Source organism: Phacochoerus africanus, chromosome 8 (genome assembly GCF_016906955.1).
Source record: "Phacochoerus africanus isolate WHEZ1 chromosome 8, ROS_Pafr_v1, whole genome shotgun sequence".
NCBI classification, from domain to species: Eukaryota; Metazoa; Chordata; class Mammalia; order Artiodactyla; family Suidae; genus Phacochoerus; species Phacochoerus africanus.
Window position 1 is genome coordinate 46,473,309 of NC_062551.1, and position 22,387 is coordinate 46,495,695.

The 22,387-nt window shown below is 38.3% G+C and overlaps 1 protein-coding gene across 4 annotated transcripts in view; it reads right to left on the reverse strand.

The window, feature by feature from the left end:
• Positions 1-5,840: 5,840 nt before the first annotated feature.
• The window catches only part of LOC125134198 (zinc finger protein 420), a 55,734-nt gene continuing 39,187 nt past the window's right edge, over positions 5,841-22,387 (reverse strand). For 2 of the 4 annotated variants that reach the window (XM_047793186.1, XM_047793184.1), the window contains one exon: positions 18,302-20,794. In XM_047793186.1, coding sequence (XP_047649142.1) covers positions 18,864-20,717 — 1,854 coding nt within the window. In that variant the 5' untranslated portion in view covers positions 20,718-20,794 and the 3' untranslated portion in view covers positions 18,302-18,863. Of the gene's footprint in view, positions 6,240-18,301; positions 20,795-22,387 lie in introns of those variants that run through there. The other 2 variants (XM_047793188.1, XM_047793187.1) reach the window with 2 other exon arrangements.

Below are 22,387 nucleotides of genomic sequence, written 5' to 3' on the forward strand. Positions count from 1 at the left end.
GTGATGACCTCTGGGGAGGGAGAAAAAATGAGACTGAGGAAAGAATGCAAAGGGAGCTATCTTTTAATCATTTATTTCTTTAAAAAAATAAGCAGCTATGGCCAATTCTTCTAAATTGATAAAGTGGGTTGTGGGCTTTTATTCTCTGTATCTTTCTGTATATTTAAAATATTTCATAATTAAAAAAACATTTATGTAATGTTTGCTTTTGTCAGTTATTTCTATACTATACTGCAGGCATGCCATAGTCACCATTCATCCAATCCATATTCACCATTTTCTTCAGAAAGCTTGTATACAATCAACTTCCAGATGCAATCACTGCTAAAAATTAGGTGACTATCCTTCTAGGTGTCAGTGTTTCGAGAATGACTATATTTTTATGCTGAGAGTTTTTAAACCTACTTACTAATGTTTTTCCGCCATCATAAATTTAATTTTATGGCTTCACCCATAGCATATGGAAGTTCCCAGGCCAGGGACTGAATGAGCCACAGCTGTAACCTACTGGATCCCTTAACCCACTGAGCAGGGCTAGTGATTGAATTTGCACTTCCACAGCAACTTGAGCTGCTGCAGTCCAATTCTTAACCCACTGTGCCATGGGCAGGAACTCCTCCACCATCATTCTCCACCCTCCCCCAACACACAGCTTTACTGAGGTATGATTGACAAATTAAAATTGTGTGTGTTGGAGTTCCCGTTGTGGTTCAGTGGTAATGAACCCAACTAGTTTCCATGAGGTTGTGGGTTCAATCCCTTGAATCGCTCAGTGGGTTAAGGAGTTGACCCCTTTTGGGAACTTCTATATGTTGCAGCTGTGGCCCTAAAAAAAAAAAAGAAAAAACTTTTTTCTTTTAGGGCCACCCATGGCAGATGGAAGTTCCCAGGCCCAGGCTAGGGGTAGAATCAGAGCTACAGCTGCCAGCCTATGCCACAGTCACAGCAATGCAGGATCCAAGCTGCATCTGTGACCTACACCACAGCTCATGGCAATGCTGGATCCCTGACCTACTGAGTGAGGCTAGGGATAGAACCCGTATCCTCTTGGATACTGGTTAGATTCATTTTCCCTGTACCACAATGGGAACTCCAAAACTGCTATACTTTTAACGTGGCACATTGTTTTCATCTAGTCTATTTTATTGAAATATAATTCACATGCAGTAAAATTCAAAAAGTTGCCTTTTTTTCCCCCCATCTCAGCTGCATCTGAGGCATATGGAAGTTCCTGGGCCAGGGGTTAAATCCAAGCTACAGCTGCAGCCTATGCTACAATTGCAGCAATGCCAGATTCTTAACACACTGCACCAAGGCAGGAAACTCCAATCCAACATTTTAATATATAAACAAAATCTGTAGTCATCACCCCTATCTAATTCCAGAACATTCTATCATTTGATATGATTAACAATCACTGTTTTCCCCCTACTCTAGTCCCTGGCAACTACTAATCTTTCTGCCTCTATGAATTTGCCTATTTTGTATAATTCCCATTATACAATATGTTTTATGACTGGCTTCTTTCCATTAGCATCATGTTTTCAAAATCCATGTTGTAGTATGTATCAGAACTTGATTCTCTTAAAAAAAAAAAAAGACTCTGTTTTAGAGAATTGGGTTCATAGCAAAATTGAGTGAAATGTACAAAGATTTCCCATATACACCTGCCCCCACACATGCATGGCCTCCTCTATTATCAACATTCCTCACTAGAAAATTTGTAACAGTCGATGAATCTATGTTGGCATACCATTATCATTCAGAGTCCAGAGTTTACATTAGGATTTGCTCTTGGTATTGCTTATTGGGTGGGTTTGGATAAGTGTGATGGCATGAATCCACCATTATAATATCATTATAATATCATACAGAGTAGTTTTACTGCCTTAAATATTCCCTGTGTTCTGCTTATTCATCCCTCCCTGCCCACTCACTGGCAATCATAAATTGTTTTTACCATCTCCATAGTTTACCTTTTCCAGAATGTTACATAGTTGGAAGCATACTCTAGGTAGCGTTTTCACACTGACTTCTTTCACTTAGTAATATGCATTTAAATTTCCTCCAGGTCTTTTCATGACTTGACAGCTGATTTCTTTTTTTCTTATTTGTCTTTTTAGAGCTGTACTTGTGGCATATGGAGGTTCCTAGGCTAGGGGTTGGACAGCGGATTCCTTTTTAGGGCTGAATAATATTCCATTGTCTGGATGTACCACCCACAGTTTGTTTACTCATTCACCTGACAAAAGACATCTTGGTTGCTGCCACAATTTGGCAATTGTGAATAAAGCTGCTATAAACATCTACGTGCAGGTTTTTATGAGCACATATGTTTTCAGCTCCTTTGAGGAAGTACCAGGGAACATAATTACTGAATCTTATGGTAAGAACTTCATTCCCTCTTATTGGCAAAAAATATTCCATTGTCTGTATATGCCACATTTTATTTATCCATTCTTCAGTGGATGAATATTAGCATTGCTTCCACATTTTGGCTATCATGAATATTGCTGTTCTGAACACTATACAAGTTTTGCATGTACATATATGTTTTTATTCCTTTTGAATACATAACTAGGCATAGAATTGCTAGGTCATATGGTAATTCTATGTCTGACTTTGTGAGGAACTGCTGAAATGTTTTCCAAAGTTACCACCTCATTCTCAGTGCCGATGTATGAGCATTCCAGTTTCCCCGCATCTTAACCAACACTTACTGCACATCATTGACATTATAACCATCTCAATGAAGTGGTACTTATTATTTTTGGTTTTGTTTTGCATTTCCTTAATGACTAATGATACTGAGCATCCTTTCATATTTGTATTTTCCATTTGCATATCTTTGGAGAAATGTCTTCAAATCCTTTTAAAATTTTTAAATTGCTGTCTTAGTTCAGGATGCTTTAACAGAATACCATAAACTGGGTGACTTAATAAACATTTATTTCTCACAGTTCTGGAAGCTAGAAGGTCAATATCAAGACACTGGCAGATCTGATGTCTTCCTGGTTTGCAGATGGTCACCTTCTTACTGTATCTTTACATGGCCAAGAGAAAACTCATCCTTTTGTTGAAAGCACTAATCCAACTCATGAGTGCTATACCCTGAAGACATAATTACCTCCCAAAGGCTGCACCTTCCAGTTGGGTGTTAGGATTTCAAAATAATGTGTCTGGGTGTGGGGTACATACTCAGTCCATAACAATGGGGTTCTTTTTTTATTCTTGAATTATAAGAGTCCTTCGTATATTCTAAGTTCAAATTCTGTTAAGGTCTGAATGCTTGTTTCCCCCCTTCAAAAAAGTTCAAATGTCAAACCGTAATACCAAATGTGATGATATCTGGAGGTAGGGCCTACAGGAGGTAATCAGGTCATGAGGGCAGAGCCCTCACAAATGGGATTAATGCCCCTATAAAAGAGCCCAGAAAGGAGTTCTCACTATGGTGCAATGGGAACTGGATTGGCAGCATCTCTGCAGTGGTGAGACACAGGTTCGATAACCAGCCTGGCACAGTGGGTTAAGGATCCAGTGTTATCACAGCTGTAGTGTAGGTCACAACAGTGGCTCGGATTCGGTCCCTTGCCCGGGAACTTTATATGCTGTGGGGTGGACAAAAAAAAAGAAAAAAAAAAGAGAGAGAGAGACAGAGTCCAGAGAGCTTGATTGCCCCTTCTTCCATGTGAGGACACAATGAAAAGACATCCATCTATGAACCAGAAAGTGGACTGTCACCAGACATGGAATCTGCCAGCACCTTAATCTTATTACTTCCCAGCCTCCAGGAATGTAAGAAATACATTTCTGTTTATAAGCCATTCAGCTATGCTATTCCTTTTGGTAGACTGCAAGGCTTAGACTAAAATGAATCACTTATCAGATATGTTATTTACAAACACATTCTCCCTTTTTAAAGGTCGTCTTTTCACTTTCTTAGTGGTGCCCTTTGAAGCAAAAAAGTTTTTAATTTTGAAGAATTCCAATTTGTCTATTTTTTCTTTTGTTACTATACTCTTGGTAACATATCCAAGAAACCATTAATCCAAGAGCACAAAGATTTACACCTATGTTTTGTTCTAAGACATTTAGAATTTTAGCTCAGACATATTTCTGCATCAATTAATATGATTATATAATTTTCCCTTTTCATTCTAGTAATTTAGCACATTACATTGGCTTTCTTTTCTTTTCTTTTCTTTTTTTTTTGTCTTTTTTCCTTTACTAGGGCCACTCCCACAGCATATGGAGGTTCCCAGGCTAGGAGTCTAATCAGAGCTGTAGCTGCCGGCCACAGCCACAGCCATAGCAGCAGGGGATCTGAGCCGCGTCTGCGACCTACACCACAGCTCACAGCAACGCTGGATCCTTAACCCACTGAGCAAGGCCAGGGATCGAACCCGCAACCTCCTGGCTCCTAGTCGGATTTGTTAACCACTGAGCCACGACGGGAACTCCAGTTATTCTTTAAATGTTGGGTAGAGTTCACCAGTGAAGCCATCTGGTCCTTGGCTTTTCTTTGTTGGGAGGTTTTTGATCATTTATTCAGTTTCCTTTTTTTGTATTAGAAAGACTTTGAGTTTTTTTGGGGTTTTTGTTTGTTTGTTTGTTTGCTTTTTTTAGGGCTACACCTTGGCATATGGAAATTCCCAAGCTAGGGGTAGAATCAGAGCTGTAGCTGCCAGCCTACACCACAGCCACAGCAACTCAGGATCTGAGCTGAGTCTGTAGTCTACACCACAGATCAGGGCAATGCCAGATCCGTAACCCATTGCGCATTGCCAGGGGTTGAACCCACATCCCCATGGATACTAGTTGGGTTCATTACCACTGAGCCACAGTGGGAACTCCCTCTATTTCTTCTTGAGCTGATTATTGTAGTTTGTATGTTTCTAGGGAAGGTTATCTGGTTAGCTGGTTGGTCTACAACTGTTTTTGGTATTTCTTATAATCCATTTTATTTCTGTAAAATTTATAGTAATATTCCTACTTTCACTTCTGATTTCAGTGATTTAAGTCTTTCCCCCAACCCCCTCTAGTCAATTTAGACAAAAGTTTATGAATTTTGCTATTATTTTCAAAGAACCAACATCAAGATTTTTTTATCTTTAAAAATTCTCTATTTTGTTTATTTTTGCTCTAATCTTTTTTTTTTTTTTTTTTTTTGTCTTTTTAGGGCCACATCTGTGGTATATGGAAGTTCCCAGGCTAGGGGTTGAATTGGAGTTATAGCTGGTGGTCTATACTACAGCCACAGCAATGCAGGATCTGAACTGAATCTGCAGCTTATACCACAGCTCAGGGCAATGCCTGATCCTTCACCCACTGAGTGAGGCCAGGGATAGAACCTATGTCCCCACGGATACTAGTCAGTTTTGTTAACCGCTGAGCTATGATGGGAACTCACATCTGGCCTAATCTTTATTTCCATTTTTTTTGATGGCTTTGGGTTTACCTTGTTCTTCTTTTTCTAGACTCATGTAGTGTAAAGTTAGGTTATTTACTTGACATCTTTTTAGGACCACACCTGTGGCATGTGGAAGTTCACAGAATCAGCGCTGCAGTTGTAGCCTACACCACAGCTACAGCAACACTAGATCTGAACTCCCTCTGTGGCTTACGCTGCAGTTTATGGCAATGCCAGATCCTTAACCTGAGCCAGGCCAGGGATCAAACCCACATCCACTCAGAGACAACGTTGGGTCCTTAACTCACTAAGCCACAATGGGAACTCCTTTTACTTCTTCCTTTTTAAAAATGTAAATGTTTACAGCTATAAATTTCCCTCTGCAGCTCCGATTCAACCCCTAGCCCAATATGCTACAGGTGCAGCTCTAAGATGAATTGAAAAAGAAAGATAAAAGGATGAAGAAAAATGAAGAAAGCCAGAGAGACTTGTGTGACAACATCAAGCATACCAATATATGCATAGTAAGAGCCCAGAAGGAGGAGAGAGAAATGGACAAGAAAAAGATTTGAAGAAATGAATGCCAAAATACCCCCAAACCTGATGAAGACATGAAATATATGCATCCAAAACTCTCAATATATTAACCGCAAGCAGGAAAACTCAAAAGAGATCCACACTGAGTATGGTCCAGTCAAAGACAAAGACAGACGTTGAAGCAGCAAGAGGTAATCCATTTGTCACATACCGTGGAGCTTCAGTAACATCAGCTCATGTCTTATCAGAAACCATGGAAGACAGACGACAGTGAGATGGTCTATTTAATGCCCTGAAAGAGAAAAACAAAAACAAAATTTGACAGTTGTTCCATAGTTTGCAAAATTATATTTCAAGAATGAAGAAGAAATTAAGATATTCCCAGATAAAAGCTGAGGGAGTTTGTTACTAGTAGACTTTCTGTTGTGACTGTGTTACATTAACATTTGGGGCTACTTAAGAGCCCCAGGGTATTGGATGGTGAACTGCAGTTCAAAAAAGAGGCCACAAAGGAATTGAAATAGAGAAGTTCATTACTCACAGTTCTTGGAGGAGGTGTACACAATGCACCTCAAGGGGCCTCACAGAGAGGTCAAGTCAGGGTGCATGCAGAGAGTACAGCAGAGTGCAGCGCATGCCTTTATTAGGGTCTGTGGGTAGGGTGTTTTGGGGTTCCCATGCTAAGGCAAGATTTGCTAATTCAAACCAAAAAGAATGCATTTTGGTCAGCTGGATGGGGGATCTTAACAAAGGGGCACATGACGTGAAGGCCCTGGGAAGCAGGAGAGACTTTGTTAAAAGGGCCATTAGGGACGTCCTATCGGGAACTTACATTTGCTAGTGACTCTGTGGGCTCTTATCTGCGGTGTATGCTTGGTGGGGGAGCTAGTGTTAATTCAAGGCCCTTGCAGGTCACTTTCACACAAAACTGATGCCAAGGCAGCAATGCTAATGGAATAATTTAACTAAACTCTCAAGACTTTCCTCATAAGAAATGCTTCAGGTGAAAATGAAAGGACAGTAGATGGTAACTTGAAGCCATAAATACACAGGTAAATATAAAACTAGTATGACTGTATTCACTTGGAACTCCTCTTTTTTCTCTACGACTTAAAAGCAAAGCATAAAAAATAATAAATATATGTTAATGGACACACAATGTATAAAGACACAAGATGTGACAATAATATGAAGGGGGGCAAAGAGACTTACAGGAGCAGACTATACTAGTGAGGCTAAGTTAGTATTATTCAAACTGTGTTATAAATTTAAAGTGTTAATTGTAATTGCCAAGGGAAACACTAGGAAACTAACTAAAAATATACAGAAAAGGAAAAGAATCAGTCACACTCTACCACAAAAATTGACTAAAGAAAAAAAGTCAACTAAGTAGGAAAGAAATGGAGAGATTCAGGAACAAAAAACATATAAGACGTACGGAAAACAAATAATAGCAGAAGCCTTTCCTTATTAATTACTTTAAATGTAAATGGATTAAACTCTCCAATTAAATGGCAGGTTGATGGGATGTATAAAAAGCATAATCCATCTATATGCTGTCTATAAGAGACTCACTTTAGATACAAGGACTTTGTAAGATTAAAAGTAAAAAGATGGAATGATTCTCCATGTAAATAGGAACCAAAAGACAGCTGAGATGGCTATATTATTTCAGACAAAATAGACTTTAAATAAAAAATGATTATAAAACACGTAAAAGTTTCAATATATCATTGAAAATTTAATTAACAATCAAATTAAGAAGAAAAACGAGAATTTTATTTGAGCCAAACTGAGGATAATATCTGGGAGAAAGACTCTCAGAAACCTCTGAGATCTGTTCCGCCTGTTAGAAGTCAAAAGCACAGTCATACACATTTTTGACAAAAGATCATACATCAAAATGACATACTGATATTTTACATAAAGTTCACCAAAGATACATAGTTTGGGTAAGCATGTACAGAGTGAGCAGCAAGTCAGTACAACCCCTACAGAGTTGAGAAAGAATGCTATTGTTTTGAGAAGTTACACTGCTAGTATCAGAAGAAAGGGGAAAAAAGTCTTTACAGTCCAGCAAGGAATTCCCATCTTTGACAAGTTCTGGATAATCTGTAAAGCAGATGCACACTGCATATTGACGGAGGAAGGAAGCCCAAATGGACACACAGAATTTTTTGTTTAAATTTTCTTGTCCTGCCTTAAAATAAAATTTTATTTCATCAAATGCATTCTTAAATATGTTTTTGATGGAGTTCCTGCTGTGGTGCATTGGGTTAAGAATCTGACAACAGGGGTTTGGGTCACTCAGGTTCCAACTCCAGCCCTACACAGTGAAAAGGTCCAGTGTGGCTGAAGTTCTGGTTCAGATTCAGTCCCTGGCCTGAGAACTTCCATATGCCCTAAGGGCAATCATTAAAAAAAAATTATTATAAATTCTTGTTTACCAATGGAAAATCCTTTTTTATTTCTTCAATTCTAAAGATAAATATATTTTAAAATTTCAAAGAATTAGAAATATTTTAGGAAATCTCTGTCCAGTCAGAGATTAAACACCATTAAATTGTATCTTTTTTAAAAAGTTATTTGCATGTTGGATTGAGTAAAGCAATATTGGCTACGTTTTGGGGGTACCAGATGTTATTATGATCAGCACTAGGGAAAGAGAGCTGAAAGATATGGTTTAGTTCTAAAGCATATCATAGTTTAATTAGTGAGGCCAGAAATGTGTAAAAAGTAAAGATACAAATAGTGAAAGTAGTTTAAAATGGAAAGCAAAGATTCTTAAAATTCTAGCATAATTGTAGGTTTTTATTTGTTTCTCTGTTCATTTGGGAGGACAGGGCAGTGACATTACACTTCTCAAAAACTAAAAAAAATACAAAGGTGGGAGTTCTGTCATGGCTCAGCAGTAATGAACCCAACTAGTATGCAAGAGGATGCAGGTTCGATCCCTGGCCTTGCTCAGTGGGTTAAGGATTGGGTGTTGCCATAAGCTGTGGTGTAGGTAGGCAGCTACAGCTCCCTAGCCTGGGAACTTCCATACACTGCAGGTGTGGTCCTTAAAAAAAAAGGGGGGGGGAATACAAAGATGGAACAGCATTATTAACAAACCAAAGAGGTAATGTGGGGCAAGGATCTCATATCTACCCAAGTTTTCCTTCCAGTACAAACGCTATAGAAAAATAGTTTTTATTATGTACTCATTCCTATAGGCCTTCTGAAGGAATCTGTTAGAGGAAAAGCTTCATCCACTAAGATTTTATTGGGAAAACTTTATTAAAATGACCGAAAGCCAGCATTTATTTAATTACATAGATTCTGAGTATGATTTATCCAATTTCCCTCAGAAATAACATCCTGAAAAATTACAATGCAATATCACAATCAGGATATTGACATTAGTATAATCTGATTATCTTATTTTCCCAGTTTTACTTGTACTCATGTGCATATGAATCTGTGTCTGTGTTTAGTCCTATACAATTTTATCACATGTGTAGGTGGGAGTATCCACCAACTTTGTCAAAATGTACAACAGTTCATCACAAAAATCTCTTGCATTGTCCTTTTATAACCACACCTACATCCCTCCTGTCCTTTCATTAACCCCTGGTACCCCCTAATCATTTCTACATTCCTATAATTTTAGCATTTCAAACATGTTATGTAAATGGAATCATACACTTTGTAACCTATTGAGGTGGTTTTTCCCATTCAGCATAATTCCCTGAAGATTCATTCAAGTTCTTGTATGTATATCGACATTTCATTCTTTTTTTAAAAAAATTTAATTGCTGATTATTATTCCATGGTTTGGATGTACCATAATTTGTTTAACAATTCAGTTTTTGGCTACTTCAAGCAAAGCTGGTATGAATATTTGTGGACTTTCAATTTCATTCAGTTCAAAATATTTTTAAAAAAATTTTCCTTGAGATTTCCTCTTTGACCCATGGTTGTTTAGAAGTGTTTGGTTAATTTCCAAGTGTTTGATGCTTTTCTTGTTTTGTTTCTATTGATTCTAGTTTTATTCCAGTATGGTCAAAGGACATATTCTGTATGATTTCAATTCTTTTAAATCTGTTGATGCTTATTTTAAGACCTAGTAGATAGTCTATCTTGATGAATGTTCTGAGTTTTGTTTTGTTTTGTTTTTTGTCTTTTTGCCTTTTCTTGGGCCACTCCCGTGACATATGGAGGTTCCCAGGCCAGGGGTCGAATCGGAGCTGTAGCCACTGGCCTATACCAGAGCCACAGCAATGCGGGATCTGAGCTGCGTCTGCGACCTACACCACAGCTCATGGCAACGCCGGATCCTTAACCCACTGAGCAAGGGCAGGGATCGAACCCACAACCTCACGGTTCCTAGTCAGATTCGTTAACCACTGTGCCACAATGGGAACTCCTGAATGTTCAGAGTTCTTAAAAGAAAGTATATTCTGGAGCTCTCTTGTGGGGCAGCAGGGTAAAGATCTGGTGTTCTACTGTTAGCGGGTGGAGTGTTCAATAAACACTTAATTACAGTTCTAAAACTAAAATAAAATGAACACTGTCACTAGGAGCATATTTTTATGTCCTAGAATATCTAAGTTTTCTATAGGGGATATATCTCTTCTATATGCTTATTGTATCTATACACTAAGTCATTAGGCATGTGCATCTTTAAAACTAATAGGTATTGCCAATGTTTCCAAAGTAGTTATGATTTTCACTCAAATTAGAAGATGAAATTCCCATTTCTCCAAATCTTCCTCAACTCTTGACACTTGCCAACTGTATTTTTGCCAACAGACTTTTGTGAGAAGGTATCTGTGTAGTTCTGGTTCATATCCCTGATTACTAATGAGGATGAACAATTTTTCTTATGTTTATTGATAATTTCTGCTTTTTTTTTTTTTACTGTAAAATCTGTATGGATTTCACACTTTCCAATTCACCTGGGCTTTTATGACTGAAAGGACCTTTTATTTTCCAGATATTCAACCACTTCTGTGCCAGTTATCAATTTATTGCCTCAGTGCTCCAAATTCAACTTTCAGTACCTGCTGTGCTATTATTATTTTTTTTTTGTCTTTTTTGCTATTTCTTGGGCCACTCCCACGGCATATGGAGGTTCCCAGGCTAGGGGTCGAATCGGAGCCGTAGCCACCGGCCTACGCCAAAGCCACAGCAACGTGGGATCCGAGCCGCGTCCGCAACCTACACCACAGCTCAAGGCAACGCCGGATCGTTAACCCACTGAGCAAGGGTAGGGACCGAACCCGCAAGCTCATGGTTCCTAGTCGGATTCTTGAACCACTGCGCCACGACGGGAACTCCCTGCTGTGCTATTAATGGACTGACTTATGTTTTATCCTTTACAGTGAGCATGATGTTAAAGTTTTCAATTGGCTTCTCTCACTGTAATGAGTGTGCATTGTTTTGCCTTTTCTTGCTCCTCCTATATGTCTGTTTAGTAGTGTGGGTATGTGAGAACTTTGAGTGATGTTCTGCCCCAGCCGTGTACCTTGAGAGCATAGAGTCCCTTGACAACTCTGCAACCCAGCCAAGGACAACTGACTACCTTCTCTAAGCAGGTAATTGAACTGTAGCCCTTGGGCCATATTACGTAACTTCTGACTCTCCCTAGGTGCCCACACACCAGCTGTGGGTCACTTATGCCCTGGTGGTTGCCCATGGCCCTTTCAATGCAGACATTGTGCTCTCCAAAGTTTGTACCCACACATCAACTCTACAGGTGCAACTCAATCAAGTCCCAAAGGTTTGTTTCCTGCTTGCTCAATGACTACAGATCAGCTCTGGCCCTGGAAACCCACAAAAATTCTCCACCATCCAGTGGGATTGAAACCATACCTTCTGTGAAGCTTGAATCCCAGATTTAGATAGGGCCCACTTTAAAATGTATCCTTCCCTTGATATTCTCCCTCAGTCCGTGGGTACTCTCCAGACTTCTTTTACATCTTATATTTACTCTTTTACCATAGTTTAATATTTCTTTACATTCCATCTTGGTCCAGAAATAGAAGTAAAATATATCCTTTAATAGCCATATTAAATATTTACATTAACTGGAATTAACCATGTATTAGGATTTATACTCTTATGGAAATTACTCTTTGGGCAGATGAAAGGGAAACTGCACATCACTTCTGTTGTTTCACTTAGTCAAAGGGCCATAACTGGCAGGGAAGAATGGGAAATTTGGTATCTGTCGGTAGCCAGGTGCCTAGGAGAAAAATGAGAATTTTGGAATTCTGCCAAAATGATGGTACATCAATAAAAGAATAATATATAGCTATAAGAATAATATATTACCATAAAAATGAAGATATTCTTCATGTCTGAGAAGATCTCAAGGACAAAATGTATTTTCCAAGAACACCCACCAAAATAAATCCATCTTATATAAAATATAACATTCTCCGATCAAGATACAATCTTTGACACTGGACTTAGCAATATTTTTTTGGATCTGCCTCCTCATGCAAGGGAAACAAAAGCCAAAATAAATATATGGGACTATATCAAACTAAAAAGATTCTGCACAGTGATGAAAACTATCAATAAAACAAAAAGGCGGATTTTCCTTTGTGGCTCAGTGGTTAATGACTAGGATCCATGAGGATGCAGGTTCGATACCCAGCCTCGATCCAAGGGTTAAGGATCCAGTGTTGCCGTGAGCTGTGGCGTAGGTCGAAGACACAGCCTGAATCCCGCGTTGCTGTGGCTGTGGTGTAGGCTGGTGGCTACAGCTCTGATTGGACCCCTAGCCTGGGAACCTCCATGTGCCGTGGGTGTGGTCCTTAAAAAAAAAAAAAGGCAAAAAGGCAACCTACTGAATAGGTGAAGATATTTGCAAATGATATATACAATAAGGGGTTATTATCCAAAATATACAAAACTCATACAACTCAACATCAAAAATACAATCTAATTAAAAATGGGTGGAAGACCTAAATAAACATTTTTTCCAAAGAAGACATACACATGGCCAACAGACACACGAGAAGATGCTCAATATTACTAATAATCATCAGGGAAATGCAAATCAAAGCCACAGTGAGATACGACTTCACACTCATCATCAGGACGGCTATCAAACAGACAACAACTAAGTGTAGGGAACCCTTACATTGTTGAATAGGATTGTAACTTGATGTAGCCACTGGGAAAATCAGTATGGAATTTTCTCTAAAAATTAAAAATAGAACTGCCATATTATCCAGGAATTTCACTTCTGGTTATTTACCTAAAGAAAACAAAAACACTAATTCAAAGATACATGTTCCACAATGTTCACTGCAGTGTTACTTACAAGCCAAGACATGGAAGCAACCTAAGTATCCACCGATAGATGAATGGATATGAAGTTTTTGTATATATATTCCATGGAATATTACCCAGCCATGAAAAATGAAATATTGTCATTCTGGACAACATGGTTGGATCTAGAGAGTATTATGCTAAGTGAAATTTTAGAAAAGACAAACACCGTATGCTCTCACTTATATGTGGAATCTAGAAAAACAAAATGAAAACCAAATCATATCTATGAGTTCTAATGATATATGTCTAGAGAACAAATGGATGGTTGCCAGAGAGATGGAATAGGTAAAAGAAATTAAGAGATACAAATCTCCAGTTATAAAATAAATAAGCCATGAGGACATAATATACGGCATAAGGAATATGGTCAACAATATTGTCATAACTTCATATGAGGATGGATGGTTCCTAGATTTACTGTGATGTCATAATATATGCAAATGTCAAATCGCTATGAGGTACACCTGAAACTAATATAACTAATATTTCATGTCAACTATACTTCAATAAGAAAAAAAATAAAGTGCTCCAGAAATTTTTTTTTTTAAAGATGTAACTGCCTAAAGCAATAGAAAATGGCAGCAGTGAGATTATGTGACTCTCAAGGCTAGGTATGGGCACATGTTTATGGCATATTGTATTTTTCCAAATATGGCCAAAACATATCCCATCCTACAAGCTCTTCTTACAATACGACACTTCTTTCATTGAGTTGTGACTGCCTCAACCAATGGAGTATGACAGTGATATTATATGATTTCTGAGGATATATCATAAAAATTACATGCACTTCTGCCTTCTTTGGGACACACTCTTGGAACCCAAGTCACCATGCTAAGTAGCTGCAAAGAGATACCACTGACAGGTATTGTGGCTGACCATCCTGTGGTCCAGGTGACAGCCAGAATCAACTGCCAGGCATGCGAACAAGTAAGTCTTTTGATTCTAGCCTTTAGCTACCAAGTGACTCACACCCTAGCTTTCAAGCCACACACCTGAGGCTGCGTGGACTAGAGATGAGCTGTTGCTGACAAGCTCTGTCCAAATTTTTGCAGATGTTTGAGCTAAATAAACAATTACTCTATTTTAAGCTAAGTTTGGAGGCAGCTATTACACAGTAATAGAAACTTCGATGACTGCCAAAACAGGTAAGTGAAAAAGCAAAGCACATTTAAAAAGTAGAATATATAATTTATGTATTTTTTAAAGGCAAATGGAAAAAGACTACATTTGAGGTATGTACATATGCATATTTTCATAACATATATAGTGTCATATATATCTTTGGGAAATTTACAAAAACGGGCCATTTCCTGATGAATCTGTACCATAGCCTGTGGACTGTTCAGGGGATTTGAGTCATAAGCTATTGCAGGCCAAGATTGGGTTTCATTAACAGAACACTTCCCCTTAAAACTCAGTAGGCTTTCAAACTATTTGCTATTGTTTAATTACAATGCCAAAAATTTTGTATAAATATATTTTTAAGCCTAATGATTCCTTTGGCTTACTCACCTGTTGCTCTTTTGAGTTTCCCAGCCCTTTAAGTTCCCAGGCAATTGTACTGTACATTAAATATCTCACTTTAGTAACTATTTCATATTCTTTTCTTTTAAATCCCCAACTTCTCATCTCCCATACTTTCACCTAATTTTGCTTATCACTTAATGAAAGCACTGAAGGAATCAGAAGAACACTTCAAAAGACTTCTACCTCATTTACTCATGTCCCAGCATCTGCACCCCATATTCTGCCATTTATTGCCAGGAATAAACTTCCCATGGTATTAACTGCAAAGCTAATCCTTCCATCTACTAGTCTTATCCCCTCTCACCTATATAAGGCCATTGCTCCAATAATTCTCACTTCTTTGTTCTGAATTATCTATCTCCCTTACTGGATTATTCCAATCAGCAAAAAAACTGCAGTTACTTCTCCCACCCTGAAAATAAATTTAAAAACTCTCCTATTCTTAACTGCTACTCTAATTAATGACATTTCTTTTGTTTTGTTTTGCAACCAAACACCTGCAAGTAGCTGTCTCTATATTCACTGTCTCCAATTTCTATTCTCTTATCTGGCTTTTACTTCAGTCACTCCACAAACAAACAAACACACCAAAGATACCCCTGCTCTTTTCAAGGTCAACAGTTAATATCAATATTACTAAGTCCAATATCCAATTCTTTTTTTTTTCTTTAAAAAAATGTTTTTTATTAAAGTATAATTGATTTACAATGTTGTGCCAATTTCTGCTGTACAGCAAAGTGACCCAGTCATACATGTACACACCCTTCCAATAGCCAATTCTCAAGCCTTGTACAATTATGTAATCTGCCAATGGTCTATGAAACCACTGATTATCCTTCCTTTGACTTTTGACTTCTGTAATGCCACACTGCCTCAGTTTTCCAACCATCTCAGTGGTCTTCCTTAGCATCTTTTGCTGGTCTGTCCATTTATCCATGAACTCTTAATGTTGGAACACACTGTGGATCAGTCTCTGCTATTGCTCTTTTCTCATTTACATGTAGGTCCTTAATGATTTTATCCTGCCTCCTAATTTTAAGGAAGTACAGGCAATAACCACCAAATTAATATAATCTCTAGAACAGTACAAGCTAGAACATCCAATAAAATGACTCCATACTGTCATTTTATGTCTAAAAGACATTTCCAACTCAACATGTTCAAAACTGAACTCCCAGTCTTCTCCTACACACCTGAAAGATCTGTAGCTTTCCCCATCATACCTGATGGGAACACATCTTTCTAGTTACTTGGGACCAAAACCTTTGAGTTAATGTTATCCTGGACTCTTACTCTCCCAACAGACATCTAGCCCCTAAACAAATCTTGCCTGGCCCATCCTATTTACCATATATCTACAATCCAACCATTTCTCACCACTGTGACCCATTTGGTCTGAGCAATCATCAGACCACCTGTTTTTTTTTTTTTTAAACACTACAGCAATGTGTCAGATCATGTTGTTTGCCAAAACTCTCCAAGGCCTGCCCATTTCCCTCATAATAAAATCCAAAACGCTTACAATGACTTACAAAGGCTTCCAAGATATGGCCTTGTTATCTGACCTCCTCTAGCAATCATCCCCTTGCTGAGACCTCTGTAATAGCTTCCCTGCGATTGCTCAAATACCCTGGTATAGTCCCATTGTAAGGCCTTTTGCTCTAGCTTTTTCCCTTTGTCTGGTATGCTCCTCCCTTAGATAATCACACCTCCAAATCTTGACTCAAATCTTTCCTTCTCCATGGTCTACATTCTGATCATTCTATTTCATAAAGCAACAAATATTGTCATATTCTTCTCAACTCCTTTTGAATGGCCTCCCCCCCATAACATATACACACTCTCCAATTTATTATTATTCCATTTCCTCCTGCTAGAATTGCTTGAGGATATATCCTAAACACCTATGACAGTGGCTGGAATAGAGTAAGTCTTTAATAAATATAACTAACTTTAGAATGAAAGGCTTGGGTGGGGAAAGCATTTTAAAGTCATCTTTGGAAGGAGACTCACTGCCTTTACATGGATGGGGCAACAGTGTCATTTTTGTTCAGACTTCTACTTTAAAACACTCCAAGTGGCTTCAGTTAGGGGTAGAGGATCAGTTTGGCATTTTGAACCCGACAAATTTCAAAATTTTGAATTTACCATCCACCTGGATCAAGCACCTGCAGGCAGTGACAACATCTCTTAACAAAGCAATATCATTTCCAATCTCTGCTAGCAGCCTCTGTAGCTAATTCTGCACTAAATTCATCTCTTCCACAGGACATTACTGAAAGCAGCAAGAAACATCCAACACACATATTCTGAATCACTCCTACCATTTCCTCTAACATTACAGCCTTAATTGGTACAATACCTTCCTTGTCAGAAGGCGTCTGCTCATTTCAGTTTTCTGGCCTCATCCTAAGTCAGTGCCATATTCAAGATTTCTTTTACCACAGCACTCTTCTTCCAGGTACAAACTTTTAAATCCGTAATAATTTTTAGTGTCAACAACAAAATGACAACAGCATCAACAAATAAGAAGTTTAATTTTATATAAAGAAGTACAGGAAGCAGGCATACCCAAGTTGCTATGGCTGTTTTATAAAAATCAGTATATGTGTAGACAGACGCATTCTGTATTTCTGCTCCATCATCCTTAATATGCAGATAACATTCTTAGGTCTGTGGCCAGAGCCACAGATTAAATATGCACATTGTAGGCAGGGAAACAAAAAAGTGCAGAGAGGAAAAAAGGATTTCTTAAATGTCCTAGTCATACTACTGCTTCCACCCTGTTGACCTGCAAGGGAGGCTAAGAATTCAGTTACTAAAGAAGGGGACATGATTACTGGGTAGGAAAATAGCAGTCTCTGACACAGAGTCTCATCATTTTTCATTGCAAAATAGACTATACTGTCAGTTTTTATTTATAGTTTAATTCAAAAGCTGTGTACTTAAGTCTTTAAAAATTTCCTAGCAGGAAGATTTATTTTGGCTATCCATTTTTTCCATTTCTAAGTAATATTCCTGAATTGTGCTCAGACATGGTAGAAAATATGAGCTTTTGGACTTTGTTACAATTTTCTTCACACCTCTTCAAAAATCCACTGACTAAATCTATAGGGTTTTTAAAAACACTATAAATTTCCTCTTATAGGATATAGGATGAGATGTGAGTGAAAGCTTTCTCATATTAATTACAACATACAGTGTCCCCACCACTCCAATAATCAGGGCTAAGTGTTAATGAAAATATTTCTCAGTATTCAGGAGTTCCCATTGTGGCTCAGTGGTAACAAACCCAACTAGTATCCATGAGGACTCCAATATCTGGCCTCACTCAGTGGGTTAAGGATCTGGTGTTGCCATGAACTGTGGTGTTGGTTGCAGACACAGCTTGGATCTGGCATTGCTGTGGCTGTGGTGTAGGCCGGCAGCCAAAGCTCCAATTCCCCCCCTAGCCTGGGAACTTCCATATGCCACAGGGTGCAGCCCTGAAAAGACAGGGGAAAAAAAAAAAAGATTTCTCACTATTCATTATAATAATAAAAGTTCTCATCTCATGCAAATTCTCTAAAATAACACAAGTAATAATGACTGCTAATGTTTGTAATATGCCATGTTGAAGGCACTGTTCTAAGAACTTTACAGGTAAGAACTTACATAATACTCCCAAGAATCTTATAAGGAAGGAATTATTCTTAGGTCTGCCTGACAACTGATTAAACCAAAGCAGAGGTTAACTATCATGATAAACGTCACAAAGGAAAGCAACTGCAAGAGTCAAGATAATTTTGAAAAAGACATATGCTATGGCTAAAAATCTTCTTATATTTACATTAAAAGAATTATTCTTTTATAATCTGCTAAAGTTTAATAGATTTCCAGTAATGATAGGTTTTCCTACATGGATTACATTATCATTAGCTTTCCCCCATACAAATTCACTGATGCTAAACTTTATGAAGCAAATATGTTTCGACATTCACATTTTAAGCATTCTTTGATGATCACGGGTTAAAGTCCAGAGAAGACTCTCTGTATTAATCACAAAGAATCAGAGAATTCATATATAAACTTGTGAGCCACGATTGAAGTCTATCCCACATTCCTTATACTCAAAGGATTTCTCACTGATATGAATTCTTTGATGTTGAGTTAGTTGTGAACCACGAGTAAAGGCCTTCCCACATTCCTTACATTGATATGGTTTCTCACCAGTATGAACTCTCTGATGTCGAGAAAGATGTGAACTCTGAGTAAAGGCTTTTCTACACTCTTTGCATTCATAGGGTTTCTCACCAGTGTGAATTCTCTGATGTAGAGTAAGTTGAGAACCGTGACTAAAGGCTTTCCCACATTCCTTGCATTCATAGGGTTTTTCTCCAGTGTGAATTCGCTGATGTTGAGTAAGTTGTGAACCACGAATAAAGGCCTTCCCACACTCCTTACACTGATATGGTTTCTCACCTGTATGAATTCTCTGATGCTGTATAAGTAGTAACCCACGAGCAAAGGCCTTCCCACATTCATTACATACATAGGGTTTCTCACCAGTATGAAGTCTCTGATGTTGAGAAAGATGTGAACTCTGTGTAAAGGCCATTCGACATTCTTTACATTTATAGGGTTTCTCACCAGTGTGAATTCTCTCATGTTGAGTAAGCTGTGAGCCACGAATAAAAGACTTCCCACATTCCTTACACTCATAGGGTTTCTCACCAGTGTGAATTCTCTCATGTTGAGTAAGTTCTGAGCCACGACTAAATGTCTTTCCACATTCTTTACATTCATAGGGTTTTTCGCCAGTATGAATCCGTTGATGTCGAGTAAGGAGGGAGCCACGATTAAAGGCCTTTCCACATTCCTTACACTGATAGGGTTTCTCACCAGTATGAATTCTCTGATGCTGAGAAAGTTGTGAGCCATGACTAAAGGTTCTCCCACATTCCTTACATTCGTAGGGCTTCTCATTGGTATGAATTCTCTGGTGTTGAGTAAGCTGTGAGCCACGGATAAAAGCCTTCCCACATTCTTCACATTTATAGGGTTTTTCACCAGTATGAATCCTCTGATGCTGCATAAGTAATGAGCCACGAATAAAGGCCTTTCCACATTCCTGACATTCATATGGCTTTTCCCCATTATGAATCTTTTGATGTTGAGAAAGCTGTGAGCCACAAATAAAAGCTTTGCCACACTCCTTACACTCATAGGGTTTTTCACCAGTATGAATTCTCTTATGAAGAATAAGTTGGGAGAGCTGCGTAAAGACCTTTCTACATTCTTTACATTCATAGAGTTTCTCACCAGTATGAAGTCTCTGGTGCAGAGTAAGTTGTGAATTCTGAGTAAAGGCCTTCCCACATTCTTTACATTTATAAGGTTTCTCCCCAGTATGAACTTTTTGATGTCGGCTGAGTTGTGAGCTACGAATAAAGTCTCTCCCACATTCTTCACACTTATATGGTTTTTCACCAGTATGAGTCCTATGATGTAAAATAAGCTGAGAGCTCTGAGTAAAGGCCTTCCCACATTCTTTGCAGGCATAGGGTTTCTCACCAGTATGAAGTCTCTGATGAAGACTGAGTTGTGAGTCACGACTAAAGGCCTTCCCACACTGCATACATTCATAGGGTTTTTCACCAGTATGAATACTCTGATGTTGAGTTAGATGTGCGGCTCGTCTAAAGGCCTTCCCACATTCCTTACATTTATAGGGTTTCTCAGTAGAGTGACACATAGCATGTTGAGATAAATAAGTATGCTGGTTGAAAATAGACATTTTTTCATATATGGTTATTCCTTGCCTGAAACATTCCTCCTGATTTTCTTGTGGCTTTTCCAATGTGCGTTTGACTTCCAAATAATCTCTGGAACTGGATTCCTCAAGATTACAGTTGTCAAGCCTGGCACTCATTTCCCATTGAGATAATTCTGTTTCAGAAGTGTCCTTTTTTGGAGATAAGTCCTTGTTTGTACCCCTTGAAGGTAAGTCTGAAAGATGAGAGAACACCAAAAATTTCTGTTGTCATTTCAAAAGAACTGCCATAGTAGAAAGGATTATATATGAAAAGAATACATGGAAATAACATCCATAGGAAATAACTGGCTTCCATCAGTATTTTCCAAATACTGTGTACTAGGTGTATAGTAGTACCTACTTACTGTCCACATCACAACCTGATACATAAATAGTTTCATGAAACAATACCTATCCTGTTTTCTATTCTTTTTGACACTACACTATTTGTCTTTTCCTCTCCACTTCACCTTCTCTCTCACACACTAGTCAAACCCCACTAACTGATTTCATGCTACAGTAAAGTGTTGCTACCCAAAGTTTGAAAAAACATTAGCTTAGAATGATTTTATATATTAATATGTAAAAAGGGCATATGAGAGATCAGAGAACAGTGAAAACTCTACTAAAAAGATAAGGGAAGAGATTAAGAAAACTTTTTAGGTCCGTGGTTCTCAAATTTTGGTGGGGATCAAACTCACTTGGGGACATTGTTAAAATTAAAGATACCCAGGTACTACATCAGACTAAATGAATCTGAATCTACTGAATCAGAAAAAAGAGCATGAAAATCTCTAGTTTTAATACTTCCCACCAAATGACTGATTCAGATCATGATTTGCTATCTCTGACTAAAACAACAGCTTCCATATTAAACTTCTAAAATAAAATCCAAAGACCTTCCATGAATTTGAGAAACCTCTACAAAGTTCCTACCTATATATTTGATTTCTCCATGAGTCTTCTCAGATTTGCTCACTATCTGCCAAACATAGCAGATTTCTTTTAGCTCTGAAAAATCACAAAGCCAGGAGTTCCCATCATGACACAGCAGAAACAAATACGACTAGGAACCATGAGGTTGCGGGTTCGATCCCTGGCCTCGCTCAGTGGGTTAAGGATCCAGTGTTGCCATGAGCTGTGGTGTAGGTCATAGATGTGGCTTGGATCCCGCATTGCATAGGCCAGCAGCTGTAGGTCCAATTCAACCCCTAGCCTGGGAACCTCCATGTGCCACTGGTGCAGCCCTAAAAAGACAAAAAAGAAAAAAGAAAAATCGCATGGCCAATTTCAACTTTTAACTACCTAGAGCCTGTTCCATGTCTCTGGACTGCTCAGAATGAAATACTCTATATCAACCAACTCTCATTCTAAAGTCTCAATTTAAATACCAGTTTCTGAATCCTAAACATCTATTTCTGGTAAGAGGAGACTAGGTAATTTAAATCAACCTTCCTGATGATGAGAGCAATTTAACATATTGGACAAAATATAAAAGGCACCTGACTGAAGGTATTGGATAATTCATATAGGAATATAGTTTTCATGTAAGAAAAATACAAAAACTCAGAAATGAGTCCAATATCTGGGGCTACTTTTCCATTTGGGGAGGTCTTATAATTCTAGAAAAGGCAACTGTGATATGGAGAAACTAAGTAATGTTTTGGACCATTTCATGGGGCTTGGGTGACAATAACTGGAGAACAGGGCCCACGGTTAGGTCTCCATACTTTGGGTTGGGAGACCTGAGGGTTACAACAAGAAATAAGACAGAAACAGCAGACCAG